Here is a 14,995-nt window from a genome sequence, read left to right as displayed (position 1 = left end):
ATGCACGTAATACATGATGATCTAGCGCAGCGATTCTCAACCTTCTTAGCTCCGCAACCCCGAAATAGTAAATATAAATGAAATTAATATTTTGCGACCCCCACCCAAAGGAATAATAACAGTAAGCCTTACTATTACTAATTGAATTTTGACTGTAATAATAAATGTAAATTTTTTAAAATATTATATAATCTCATTGTACTAATTTTATACATTAAGAAAATACCAACAGTATAAAAAATGTAATACAACTATTCCTATTATTTTATGTCGCTGCGTTTATAGCGACAGGTATGAACGCAACTCGTGTATGTACCCTGTACAGTACTGTACATGTATGACGAGCGGCCGGATGGCCGAGCTGTCAAGGTTAGCAGCCTACCGCCCTAGGGGACCCGGGATCGAATCCGGACGGGTCGAGAAATCCCCAGGAATTTTTCGGGGGGTGGTCCGTTCGGATATGTCGGTCCCCGTCCCTCACCACCCATCCGCCCCATTGTGGGCCTGGCCGAACCCATAATGGGCTTGCTATAAGAGGCCCTCTTAGTGCCCACTGGGCGGAAAGAGTTACAAAAAAAAAAAAAAAAAAAAAGTACATGTATGACGTGACATACACAAGCAATTTACAAGCTCCAACTTGATGTGTACGTGCTCTTTCTTTTTTTTTTTTTTTTACATGTATACTTGTAAGTAAAATGTTTATAAGTTTATAATAAATGATTTTTTTCATAAAATGATTTCATTATTGTTTTGCGATCCCCAGGTTGAGAAACGCTGATCTAGAGCCAGTCTGATGTAGCCAGTCTGTACATATTTGATTATTTTAATTAATAGCGAAAAGATTTTTGTAAGTGAAATGTTCAAGTATGCAAATCAGCGTGTTCATAAACGAATTAACTAATTATTTCTCTCCGCTAACTACTGTAATTTACAGAAATTTCCTCTTGTTTCAATTTTACTTTATTGTCAAATTACAGAAAGGATTTTTTTCCCTAATAAAACAATTAAACTTTTATATAGAAAACATAGTTCCTGAGTTCCACGTATTTTCTACATTCCCAGTTTTATACGCACGACTACATCGGCAGAGACGACTGGAAGGAAATCGTAGCCGCACCAAGGATATAAAATTTCAAGAGCGAATCCCACAATTAAAGTGCTGCGAATAATAATAATAATAATAATTGCTTTGTTTTCATCAATAAAACCTTAAAATATTATCATTTTTGAATTTTTCGAAATAAATATTAAAGTATAAAAAGTATCCGCTAGAGGGATTTGGACAGGACAGAATGTCTTCGGCTACAAGAACGTGGAAGGTGAAGTATTTTAAATTTTCTTTTCATCCGTAAAAGTATTAAAAGTGAAAAACAATTTTAATTCTGGAAAAATTAAATTTATTTTAATGTCTATAATTTTTTTAATCATATCAGACTTGATTATTTTAACCTCTCATTTTTTTTAATATATACATAAATACAATTTCCATAAAACATGCTTCACATCTCTTCAAATGACACAGATCAAGTCTTACAAGTCTCTCCCAAAATTCATTTTATTATTATTATTATTTAAAGCCATTTATACTTCATTAGAAAAACAGGTATTTTGGGAACAATAATTCCATCTCTAAGAACTAAAATAATTTCAAAAATAATAAATATAAAGGAACAAAACAACAACTAGGATTACAATCTTTATTTTCATCTTCAAAGCTAGACAAATTACAGATAAATAACCATGTTTCAATCAATCAATCAATGCTTTATTTTGTGAACCTTAGTTTGTTACAAGGGGATAACAGAAACAAAAATTAGTGATAGTATTTAACAAGTTAATAATTTAGTACAAAATAAAATATAGAGTAGTAATCGGTTTTTGAAAAGCGTGACGTATTAATAATATCTTTCCGAGATTTAAACCTGATTAAATGCCCGTCCCTACTAACTATAACTCGAAGAAATACATGTTTCTAAGTTTCGTATACTTGTGTCATATGGTGACTATGTATCTTTTCGGAATCTGTTGTTAATCTGCTATTATACGTTAAGATGTAATTTTGATCGCATCTCAAACAAAGAATTAACTGTTTAACGTGATTCGTATCCGTAAGCAAATAATCTTGACAAGTAAACATTTTAATGCTACAATATAATTGAAAGTGCTTATTCTTTTCTAATGGACCGATCTTCTCGTATGCTTTGTTTGTGACAGTTTTATAATTAACAATCGATAATGTTCGATCGGACGAGGATCCCGAGATACCCGTAGGAAAGAAAAACCGAGTCGATCTGACAATTTTGCAACAAATTAGCACGTAAATGGGAAATCAAATTATTCTCCATGAAATGGTAATGATTTATTTCTATAGTTTGATACATTGTACTCGGAAAGTCTCAAACGATCAATCAAAAATACAGTTATGTATTCTTTAGTAGCCCATATTATTTGCAATAGTTAGGAAATGCTTTAAGAATCTAATCCTTCGACATTTTCTAATACCAATATCCATAATTATTTACCGGCAGTAGTATATAAAACAATATAGATATAATTATTTGAAATATTTTGAAAATAAATTAAAGATAAAAAAAACTGCAATACATTTTATTTTAAGGAAATCGTAGAAAGTATTAAAATTTCTGAATATGTATTCATTATATTATTTGTTCCAACAATGGTATCTTTACTAGTAGTGTTCAATAATCATGAAAGTATAATTGATCTATATGAATTATATCAATATAGTTCTACATCAATAGCAACTATAACAAATTACTTAAACAGCTTTATTTCTAAAGTGTACCATTTATTTAAGCTTGGTTTGTACACAAAATTAACTTTGCAAATTATATTTTAATTTTTAATTATGTATTTTTGTTGGTTTAATAGAAATTTATAATGATTGTCAGAAAACTTAAGAATATTTTCATTTTCTATTCATTATACATTTTTGTTAATATATTTCTTCTCTAATTTTTATCCAATCAGTCTGTCAGAGATTTAAATAGTAGATTCATTCTCTTTAATATATCGTCACAAGATATTGCTAGCTGAACAGGTTTAGAATAAACAAGTAACATAGCAAAGCCATTCTTTAGATGAGACTACGTCTCTGTCTCAGAGAGCATGAGCAATGCATGCGCAAATTTTGCACTCGCACCTGTTTTTAGAAACAGTTTCGGCATTCTGTATTTTCTTTTGACCCGGTTCTCGGTCCCCCGACTACCCACAAGTCTGGTTTATTGTGTGTGCACATGATTTGGGCACCAAATACTCTGTGCCAAATTGCAGCTCCTGACATGTATTCCTTTATACCTCTAACGTGTGCTGGCATTGATGGCAGCATGAGTTTAGAGACAAGACATAGTCTTGTCAAAAATGACAATTTTCAAGGCAAAATTGGTACTTTTCTTAAATAATAAAAAATGTATTACTTTTGTTTATAAACATTTATTACTTAATAACATCACATTCCTTCTATATTCACTTAACTTCTTAAAATAAATGTAATTAGTCACTTATAAACTTAATGAATTTTTCATGAAAAATTTTATTTGCAGACTGCTATTAACCTTTATTGTTGTTTGTTTCTAAGACTTAAAAATTCTATAAATTTTGAATTAATAAATTTAAAAAGACTAGGAAAAACAGACTAATATTCAGGCCAATATAGTATGTAAAAAATACAAATACGGTACACTTACAATATAATTACTTTCTGATGAATTTTTGCAGCTTTTTGAGATACCAAACTGAACTGAGTATTTCATATCATAATGGTGATTAAAGAATAGATAAAATTCGGAGCTCTGTATAAAAAAATTATTGGGTAAATCTTGACCGTATTTGGTATATGTAACTTCTTTTGTCGGTTTTGATTTTTGGGAAAAATTTTACTTCAAAGTTCAGACACTATGGTATAATTTGGTGCTGCTCTTATTATGAACATTTTCTAATGAATTTTGAGAGTTAAAATGCAATAATTTTATTTGTTATAGACATTGTCAATTCCACATTTGCTTGTATGGATAAAAATGTAAAATTTTTTGCAAAACTTCTCATACTTCCATGTAGGATATGTCTAGTTGTCACGATATTCCATCATATGCACTACTGTTGGCATGAGAATTTTTAATTCTGTGCTCTACTACTGCAGTAACATTATCAGAAGGTCCAATTGGTATGTGACCCAGTCTCCAGTCTGCAAAATAATTTTCCTAAGATTTATAAAGGGATGACTAAGAACTGAAATTTCTTCAGTGCCAAGCTGTTTTGTTATAGTTTGTCTGATAATGCATTACTTATTAAAGTGAGCACCATGACTTTTCAATTGTCAAAGAATCGTGAAGAAAATTTTATGACTCCTTTTATATCTGAAATTCATTAGATGATTGTAATATACATATTAAGGCAGATGGCAGTGCAAAAAGTGCTGAATTTTGAAACTTTTTCCCAAAAATTGAAACTGCATATTCAGGACACTGTGTATATGAAATTTGGTTGAGATTGGTGTAATAGTTCTTTCTACAGAGAGCTCTGAAAACCTACTTTTTAATATGATTACCTTGTATGTAAAAAGTTTTATGTAAGACCTATAAAATACAAATACGTTTTTTCATAGTCTCTTGTTCAGAAATTAATGAAAAACAGTTTAAATTTCTGCAGTCAGCCATTTTTTATCTACATTTAAGAAACTGTAATGTTTAATATCCAATTCCAAAAGACGGTTAATAACTAACCATTCTTATATTAATTCACTAACCATCAGTTTAAGTATTCATTCTTAATTGCATTGTAACTAACAAAGTTCAGGAAAACTCATCTCTATTGTATTATTTCTATAATTCATACATATCTTAGCCATTTTTATAGTCGATTTGAATGATTTAAGTTTTACCAAATGATGTTTTTACAGATGGTGAAACCTCACATTCCTCTAATTCGATTTAGGAAAGGAGGACGGCCAATACAAGGTACGAATATATTTGCCGCGAAACTTTGACGTGCACAAATACTTTCCTAATTCGACTTTATTTGCAGAATATGTCTCCGAACAGTCGCCGTCCAAAACAAAAAGCGTCGTCTTAGACGAATTTGAATTGCCGGCAAAATATGCACGAAAGCCTCTGTCTCATCAAGAAATGGAATTTATAGAAGTATATTAATTTTGAATTATAAATTAGTGAAAAATTTTATAAATAGGTAAAAGTTTATTTCCTTTTTACTTTTATAGAGAGGAGGACCAGAATAATTTTGTAAATTATATGATTGCACAATAGGTTTTATTTATCACAGATTTTGTGTAATGGGAAGATGAATGGATCTTCAAATCCAACTCTGATTACTTAAAGGCATTCTGTAGATACTTTAATAAATTATTTACATATACAGTTTTTAGAAATTTTAATTTATCACCATATCAAAATTCGTTTTGTACATTTTGATTTATATCACTTTCGGACCAAAAAAAAAGTTTATATCGAACTGTATTTTATTGAAGAAAGAAGAAAATTAAAAAGACGATACTCATACATAAGTGCGTTATTTTGAGATAACCTTCTGTGATAGAAGGGTGAAGACGACATCTTCACGTCACAAATACTACAACGTCCGTATAGAATGGAAACATCCTCGTGCCAGTAGATAGTACAGGGATGTTTGCTATTCTTACAAAAATCACATTTTGTGTGATGTTAAAAAAAATTGACCAGTGTCTTCTTACTCGGTTTGACAAAGATCACAACCAGAACCGAATTCTTGCAAATTCCCCCCTCAAAGCATAAAAATAGTCTTAAAATTGTAGAAAGTTAAAGAAAAATTTTTTGAAGTGTGTGTTCATGCAAAAATGTGTCTTTGCACAGATTGTTAAAGCATACAAATTAGCAGGAGTCAAAGTGAATTAGGTGTTAGCATGCAAGATGTCAAAAAAATAAAATGCGAATGTAATGTTAAATACGGAGAGAAAAGCAATATTAATAGATACAGACAGTGATAAAGCAGTGAAATCTTTAATGCACTGCACAGCAGATGCAAATAGTAAAAAGAAATTGTTTTAAATGGTCACTTTTGTAACCACAATTGATTGTTTTTTTGCCATTCAATTTAACTTAAAACATTGATACAAGTAGAAATGATAATCAGGAAATACAACATTGTAAATTATTTGATAATAGATGCTCATTCACTATTCCATTATAAAATATACAAAAGTTCATAGGATACAAACATACTTTTGATAATTTGTGTACAATTTCTTCCTAATAATTTAAAACAAAAAGGCATCAAAAGAAATTTTTACATCTCGAGTTGATATAACAATGATAATACAATTTTTTTCCATATATACATATATATTAATGTATATAATCAACACACAGTTTTCGACAATTATATAACAATAACGAAAAAATTACTACATAAGGCATTTTGTGTATCCTGATGTGTATGGAAAAAGCATCGAAGAGTGGTCGGCTAAAAATGTAGTTTTGCATTTGCCACTCTTACGGGAATGTAAACGCGGTTAGAAAGATTAATTGCCGATTAAAAAATACGGCAATTACGAGGACTATTTTAAGAACTATAAAACTGTAAGTTTCCAAAAAAATGACTACTGTTTATATCTGGTTACATAGTTTGAATAATTTTTGATAAGAATTAATACGAAGAATTTCCTTAAAAAATAAAATATATAAATTTGTCCATGGATTGTTAATTTTCGAGGAATAATTATCGTTTGATTATTTCCAAATCTTAGAATTTACGTAATTTTCGCATTAATTTACATATTTGATTATGCATAACAATGTGATAAAAAATACAACATATTTACAATTGTCTTTTTTCTGCGATTTATGGAATCTTAAAAACTGATTTCTAATAAATGCAGTTTGGAGGAATGAAGGATATTAAATACCTGACACGAATAATAGTTTATAAAGTATGATAAAATTTTTTAAACAGTAACAAAAAATCATCACAAAGTATGTAATTACTTTTTTTTTTGTTCATATTGTGAAAACCACATTTTTATAAAATATATACTACACCCAACAGAGTACACTTACTAACAATGTCACAACCAACATATACATAAAATAAATTGCAATATATAAATATTATCATCTATATATAGATCAAAACAAAAAATCTTAACTGATTTGATTTAGAAACTGCTTTTAAAGCTGCATAAATAAAAAAAATTCTAAATAAATAAAAAATGAAAAAATAGAATTCTGTGGAATGCAAAGTGGAAATAAATAAATAAAAATATTTATCTTTCGAAAGTGTACTTAACAAAATTTCTAAGTATAAATGTGCAGCTTTCGTACACGTTTGATTGACAAGGAAATATTTTCTTTTTTATAATCATAAATTTGATGAATTAGAAGAATTATTCTAAGATATAAAGTTTAGATGATATCTTAATGCTTGAACACCATGTTCATTCTGTCCATAATGTAATCTTTAGCTGGTTCGTAATATTCCCTGCGTAATATGATCATTTCTGGTAATTTGCGAACATCACTGAAAAGTGTGGAGTCTGATTCCATGACAACAATCAAAAGGCACGATAGGATCAGGAGAACAAAGAGGCTAGCCAATACAATAACACGCATGACATATACGTGAGGAGGTAAAGAATTCGAGGAAACAACGAATGGTCCCCTTCTTTTTGGGATTTTTACATCTAGTGGTATATTGTTATCAATGCATCTAGCAGAAAAAGGTATGTGGTTGGATGAGATTTCGGGAATTTCTACGTCTGCCAGATTGTCTTCTAGAGAACTCGGCTGTTCGGGAAGATGATTAGAAATGCGAGACATCGAGAGGTCGGGGGTGTCGGGTTCGTCAAAGGCATCTACTTCTGTGGGGAGAGAAGAGTCGAGAGGTACGAGATCCCTCTCCTCCTCCTTTAGAGTCTCCAGAGCATCCATCGGCAGACTGTTTGTAGTAGGACTCTGAGTAATCGAATTGTCGGTCAAAGAATCGTTAGGCTCTATCAGAATGGTACCAGTCATCGGTGTAGAATGATTGGCATAATTGAGATTTCCAAAATCTGTGAAATATTGAAGAATTTCAGATATCATATAATTGTTGCACATCATATAAAAACAATTATTATTCTAAAATGTTATATATAAAAATTTTTAAAGAAACAAATGTGTATTTATAGGTATGTAAAGAACTACAAGTAAATAAAATAATAATTCGTATATTTAAATTGTAAATGTGGAGACAATTTCATTACTAGTAGAGCTAATACTTTTATACACGTAAATGTTAGTGTTTTAATACATACAGTTTAACCCGTTTATAACGTCATCCATGGGACCGACAATTTTTTGACATTATGACCGAGTGTCGTTATCTGCGGGGTCATAATTTCAGTCTGATGAAACGTACCAAGTGTGTTTAAGAATCTATTATAAACTCCATTCTAATTTTACATCATATGTTTTACCGTAAAATTATTTCTTAATGGTAATACAGTATACTGTATCTATTACGATAGTAACAATTTATTATTGTACGTATAAAAATACAAACTACATGTTTAAATAAACTTTATTTACATCGATATAATTAAAAATTTCAAAAATTACATTTTATAAGAAATTTCTATTTGTCTTAAGTTTCAATAATGGCAGAACTTCCGGTTTTGAGAATAATGTTGAATCAAAAGGCAACAAAAGGTTAAATTAATGTATGCCAATTAAAAATAATTATTTCTTTATAAACTATTTGATATAATATGTTATATTAAAAATAATAGAATATTTAACAATTTAGCATAAAGTAATTTAAAAATGAGCACATAATAATCGATCATCATGTCGTTTAAAAGTGGCGAATTTCACCCCACCGAAGTTAGGTGGAAAGAGCACCACCCACAGTCGTTCTAGGAAAGTGAACTCGAACCCTAGGACTAAACACGTAGTATTTTTTTTGTTAAATAAAATTTGGGAGTGCTTCAAATATGACGTTAAAACAGGGTTTTGTGTCATTACAAGTGGGTTTAACATTATCTAGTATAGTAAAATCATGGGACCAATAAAAATTTGGTGTTATATTAGGGTTGTCGTTATATCCGATGACACTATAATCAGGTTAAACTGTATTAATATTTGAAAAAATAATGCAGCTTCTTTATTTAATAAAAATTGCAAGTTTATTAGACTATGTACATTTTACGATTTTAAATTTATCAAATTTATATAAATAAAATTTAAATTTTGTAGTCTATAAATCTTTCAAATGGTATCATCAATTTGCTTAAGCTAGTATGGTAAGTGTTAATTTCTTTTATTATATATTTGAAATTATTTCTCCAGTTCATTTATATAAAATGTTTTTATAGATCATTTTAAAATTCTATTCTTTAATTAGATTTGTGACGACAAATTGATTTGATGCAAAAATCTGGTATCAATAATAAACGCAAGAAAATTATATATCAGCTGTAACTGCTTTGTATTTATTTATTTTTTGTTTTAGCAGAAATTTAATAGAAGTTCTATAATAATGCTACTTAAATTTAAAAAAAAACTGATGGAGCTATTATATGTATGTTTTTTATTTACAAATTTTTGTAAATAAAAAACATAAAACATTATTATAGTATGTTTTTTATTTACAAATTTTTGTTATCTTTTGTGCTTCCTTTGTTAAGCAGTATTAGACACTATTTGAAAGGCAGAAATTTAAGATTTGACAAATATGTATAAAATCATCAGTTAAAAAATAATGCATTATTGCTTATAAATTAAAGTGGATTAATTAATAAGCTATTTTACGTGAAAATTGCTTTCTTTTTCTTCTATGTAATTTTGCTTATAACTGTAACTCATTCAAACTAATTTGACAGTAATATTTATAACATAAATTTTATTGAACACTTTCAGAATAATGCACAAATGAGTGTGCACTACTTCATTCTTAATATTGCTGTTGAATTCTAAATTGAAAATTATAAATATTTAAGAATAAAATCAATATTTACTAACAAATATAAAAAATTAGTAAAATGTTTTGGAGACTAAATCAATGTCAAATAGATCTAATGAGATGTATAATGTATGATAAAAATTATTTGTCAACACTTCTTGATATTTATGTTAATTTTATACTTTAAAATAATACTTAAGAAATTTTATAATGAAAACAAAATAAAATTGTCTTCAGCAGTTACCAAGATCTTAGTAGTGTCTGAAGACAGTTTTATTTTATGCAAAATCTCTGGTTTAGTTGTAGAAACTTTCCTAACAATCATCTTTTGCTTCAAAATAGGCACTATATTTCTAATGTAATTTTTTTGATATTTATATCTGCAAGTAAAGGTATAAAGTTCAATAAAAACTAGAAAGTAGAAACAGTAATATTATTATGAATTTTCTGAGATATGTAGATATCAGTTTGGTTAGTTACAAAGAGAATATATTAGACTTGTTTGAGACTGCAGATTTTTGATTTTCACTAAAGTGAAATCCAAACTTTCTGATTTATTTTCATTGTTTTTAAAATTAAGTTTTACTGAATAATTTCTATATTTAATAAATAAAAAGAAAGTTTACCATCACCAATCTCTTGAGGAGAAGATGGTGTTGTGTGTGAGTATCCATCTCCTTTATGTCGAAATGAAGACGGTCTTGTTAAACAACGTTGAAAATATGGTGCTTCTCTCTTAATATTCTTCATTTCTTCAACGACTTCTTTTTCAACACGACCACTACATAACAGTTTAAAAATATACACGTTTCATTTTAATTTGTACTAAAACAATTATTTATTATGCTTACTTCCTATAAATTTATAAGAGAAAATATGCTGTTCTAAATATGTTTAAAACATTTTTATGTAGAAAAGTAGACAAACTTTTCTACATAAAAATGATAAACTAAAATATCTTAAGATAAGGGGCCGTCCATAAATTATGTAAGGGCGATTTTGGCCATTCTAGACCCCCACCCACCCGTGTAAAAAACCGTAATATTTTCTTTGATCCCCCTCCCCTCCCCTATCTTACGTAATATTTAGGCATAATTTTATAGAAAGATTTTAATAAAAATAAATTTTTTTAATGAAACCCTAAAAACTTTAGGTCCAAAATATATAATTATTAATTACTTAATATGTACTATTATTTATAAAAGACTATGTTAACAAATTTAAAAATATAAAAATTTAATGAATTCGAATGAACAATTTATTGTAAGAACTTTATTTTTTAATTATTAACAATCTTTTTATTATTATCATCGTTAATCAACATCATAAAATTAATATAAAAATGAATATTAATTTTCACAAAAACGCGCAAAAAACTTCAACAGATCGACTAGCTAGTGTACGTGTAAACAGAAACTTCATACAAAATAAAACAAGAGAAAATAGAAACCACATTTTCTTGCCATATTGGTTACATCTTGGCTAAGGCCAAGAAAATAAACTACATGCTAATAAAATGTGCTAGGTGCACTGGGGAACTAAATCATAAAGCTTATAAAACTATATAATGGGGCAATACAACCAATGCTACTTTACGCAGCCTCTAGCTGGGATCATGCAACTAGTGAAAATTCAGTAGCAAGTAAATTACTCTCTCTTCAAAGACAGGTTGCCATCAGAATTTCAAAGTGCTGCAGAACTGTTTCTACTAATGCTCTCTGATTCTGGCAGAGCTCCTTCCTTTGCCACTATGTATTGTAGAAAAGGTTCTGAACTACTATATCAGAACTACAAATATCAAAGCTCAACAACAGTCTTTACTCCTATCTATGGCTGTTCAAATGCTACCATATTGCAATTACCCTATCTCTGATCATCACCCTGTAAACAAGGTTATCCCCAGGATACATTCCTCCATGGATAACCATGCAGACATTAATATCTACACAGATGGGTCCAAAAGCCCCCTTCATGTCCACTCAAGTATCTGTAGCTTCCTCCAAACTGACATATTTTGCCTAAAATATGTTAGAAGATACCCTCACATCAAGCTGAAAAAGATGCTGTCTACCAAGCTGTTCAGTGGGTCACTTCACTACCAAACAAAACTCTGTCTATTAACATTTACAGTGATTCTTAGTCTGTCCTAAAATTTTTAATAAATACCAATTTCAATAGCAATAAAATCACATATATCCAGCAACATATTAAAAATCTTGTAAATAAGATAACTTTTATGTTTGTTTGTGGCCCTACTGGTATCCTAGGAAATAAAAAAGCCGACTTTGAGGCTAAGTCAGCTGCAAAGGACACTGACTTGGACTACACTCGCAACGCTCTCTCACGCAGCAGCCTTAAAAATTATATTTATGACAACGCTATGCAAAAGTGAAATCAACAATAGTTGAGCAGTAAAACTGGTAGAATAAGAACATTATTTTCCTAGCGTTGAATGCAGGTTCTCGTCACCACTTAGAGATTTAATGTTTGCTACTGCTCAACTACTTACTGAGCATGTATAACCAGACAGAAACTGCCTCTTGCTTTTGCTTATAGAAAACCTAGACACCATCAACCATATGATCTATCATTGTCCAATTAACGATCAAGATAGACTTATTCTGAAATTAGAAATCTTTATGCTTGGTTTCAGGTGGCTATGTCCACTCGACAAGCTTGTTCAGTAGCCACTGTTTGATACTTTTACAATTATGTTAAAAAAATATGGAAGATAAGATTATTTATAATTTCTAATTTCTAGTTTTACATTTTAGTTTTCACTAAAAATCGAATACTAATTTTATGTTTGCTTTGTATCATGTATTTTGGTTTATGTATTCTTAGTGTTATATACCCATAGGAGTGGTGCACTTATTCAAATAAAAAAAAAAAAAAAACAGTGAGAAACCCCTACACGGCCTTTCTCCCATGATAAAAAATGTGTAGAGAGTGAGTCTGCTAGCATTATTATTCTATCACATCACATCTAATGGCGTCAGTACAACAAGCGTTCTTAATAGAAACTGCCAAATTAAAGCCAAATTCAAAACTCCACCACTCAACGAGATCAAAAAATAAAAACAAGAATATTACGTAAGACGAGATCTATTACCCCCTACCCCTGAGTAAGAAATCGTAAGAAATCCTTGACCCCCACCCACCCCAAAATACCTTACATAATTTATGGACGGCCCCTAATGAAATATCTTTTATTTGATTATTCATAGATTAATTTTTCTTAATTTTATTACTTGTTTCCAAAATTCTATGAATGATTAATGTAATTAAAATATTTATGATACAAATTTTAATATTTTTTATTTTAATTCTACATATAAACTCTCGTAAAGAAATCAATATTCCAAGAATTTCATAAACTTACATTAAATAAAATTTACAACTTAAAATCATTTGAAAAAACAAAAAGAAATTGATAAACTCTTAAAAATAGCTTAACCTTATTTTCAGTATTATTAAGCCATTCAGTTTCTTTAAAAAAAAAAACAGGAAAAATTTTTTATGTATCATTTTGATTTATGCCTATAAAGAACGATGTAATTTACATCAATTAATTTATACAATTTCATAGTGTAATTATTTTTTATCCTATTAGAAAAATATAATAAAAGTAATACTGTGTTTCTGATTTGAAAAATAATAATTTAGATTATCTTAAGAAAATGTCAAATAGGTTTGAAAACTATACATGATTTTGTTAAACATTGGTACTGTTCTGTACAATAGTCAGTAACTACAGTAGAGACTCGTAAATCGGAACCCCGGTAATTGGCACGATTTTCAGTCGGACTGTGTCGTGCTGAATCGAACGTTTTTGATACTAGATTTACTTCTAAAGTATAATTTTCATGTTTTTATATTCTTCAATATATTTATTTTGTTTGTACAAAATGCAGAAATAATTTTTAACGATACCATAGCCTCGATTATTATTATAAAAATTTTCATTAGGCTTAAAATCGACGAAAATTCAACACGAAGTGACATGCAACGGAGAAAAATTTGAACATTGGACAGGTTAATATATTTTTTCGTATGTAATCCGTAATCGGAACAAATCCCCAATCTGAACAACCCCAGTCCCCAATTGATTCCGATTTTCGGTTCACTACTGTATATACATAGAATAATTGCTTCCATCAGTGTTAGAAATTTCATCATTTTTCTTTCAATCATCTCTTAAAATAAATATGTAAATAAAACAATATCTTTGTGTAGACTTATTCCATTGTATTTTACAGAAATATTGACAAAGCTTAAAATATTTCTCTCAAATGATGAAGAAAGTAATTCTTAATAGAGCAATCAGTAACAAAAAATTTCAAATGCTATATTTTCAGACAATAATTTTATTTTAAATAAACATTGAATGTAGAAAAAATAATAAGTAATAATAATAAGGATGAGTAAATAGTTTCAAAATATTTGAATGCTGTTAGGTTTTATGTTAGAAGCAATAAACTAAAATAGTTTGTTTGCTAAAATAAACTTTTACAGCCATTTGAAAGAAATTTGTGGGCTTTTGCAAATTTTTCTATAAAATCTGATGGAACAGTTTGTAGAAAAGTACATAAATAAAAAGAAAGATAAATATCCCAAAAATGTTGAGAGAAAAGACAATGAAATTCAACAACACTGCCAAACCATACACAAATGCATTAAAAGATTTTAAAAGGTATGCAGACAATTTTTACTTTTTGCATTTTTTTTTTTACTTGCTACAACTTTGTAATTGACAATATTCCCTTATATTCATTACGTGCTGAGAAATTTGCACCATTGTTTAGTGCATACCCAACATAGTATACATTTGCAAAAGATCTGCAGTGAGTGTCCTATTACTTTTTGAAATAATTGGTCAGGGAGAGACTACTCAGTATATGCATTTCCCACATATTCGAACAGTTCTAGCAAAAATCTAGCCATTTTCAAGCATCGTACCCATTGGAACTTTTAATCAGTTAATCAAGAACTGTAACATGCTACAATTTCGCCAAGGGCAAAAACTCACAAAGACTGTGCAGGATCC

General features: G+C 29.1%; 2 protein-coding genes across 3 annotated transcripts in view; one reads left to right on the top strand and one right to left on the bottom strand.

Moving 5' to 3' along the window:
- Positions 1-1,213: 1,213 nt before the first annotated feature.
- LOC136977267 (alpha-ketoglutarate dehydrogenase component 4) lies at positions 1,214-5,376 on the top strand. Its single transcript, XM_067272727.1, has 4 exons — positions 1,214-1,319; positions 4,919-4,976; positions 5,044-5,159; positions 5,237-5,376. Exons 1-4 carry the CDS (start codon positions 1,293-1,295, stop codon positions 5,252-5,254), a joined length of 219 nt encoding a protein of 72 aa, XP_067128828.1. The 5' UTR covers positions 1,214-1,292; the 3' UTR covers positions 5,255-5,376.
- A 100-nt stretch (positions 5,377-5,476) lies between these two features.
- Frmd5 (FERM domain containing) overlaps positions 5,477-14,995 on the bottom strand; it is a 44,517-nt gene continuing 34,998 nt past the window's right edge. For both annotated transcript variants that reach the window (XM_067272725.1, XM_067272726.1), the window contains 2 exons: positions 10,575-10,729; positions 5,477-8,059 (listed from right to left, as the gene is read on the bottom strand). In XM_067272725.1, coding sequence (XP_067128826.1) covers positions 7,425-8,059; positions 10,575-10,729 — 790 coding nt within the window. In that variant the 3' untranslated portion in view covers positions 5,477-7,424. The remainder of the gene's footprint in view (positions 8,060-10,574; positions 10,730-14,995) is intronic.

The sequence above is a fragment of the Centruroides vittatus genome, unplaced genomic scaffold, assembly GCF_030686945.1.
Source record: "Centruroides vittatus isolate TY-2023 unplaced genomic scaffold, ASM3068694v2 contig_453, whole genome shotgun sequence".
NCBI lineage: Eukaryota > Metazoa > Arthropoda > Arachnida > Scorpiones > Buthidae > Centruroides > Centruroides vittatus.
The sequence above is the reverse complement of the archived record's forward strand: the minus strand, read 5'-3'. Positions and strand labels throughout refer to the sequence as shown.

Excerpts from the sequence above, each read along its gene's own strand:
- LOC136977267 (XM_067272727.1), top strand. The coding sequence starts at position 1,293 with ATGTCTTCGGCTACAAGAACGTGGAAG. Across the intron at positions 1,320-4,918 it reads CGGCTACAAGAACGTGGAAG|ATGGTGAAACCTCACATTCC; the intron begins GTGAAGTATTTT and ends ATGTTTTTACAG. Across the intron at positions 4,977-5,043 it reads AGGAGGACGGCCAATACAAG|AATATGTCTCCGAACAGTCG; the intron begins GTACGAATATAT and ends CTTTATTTGCAG.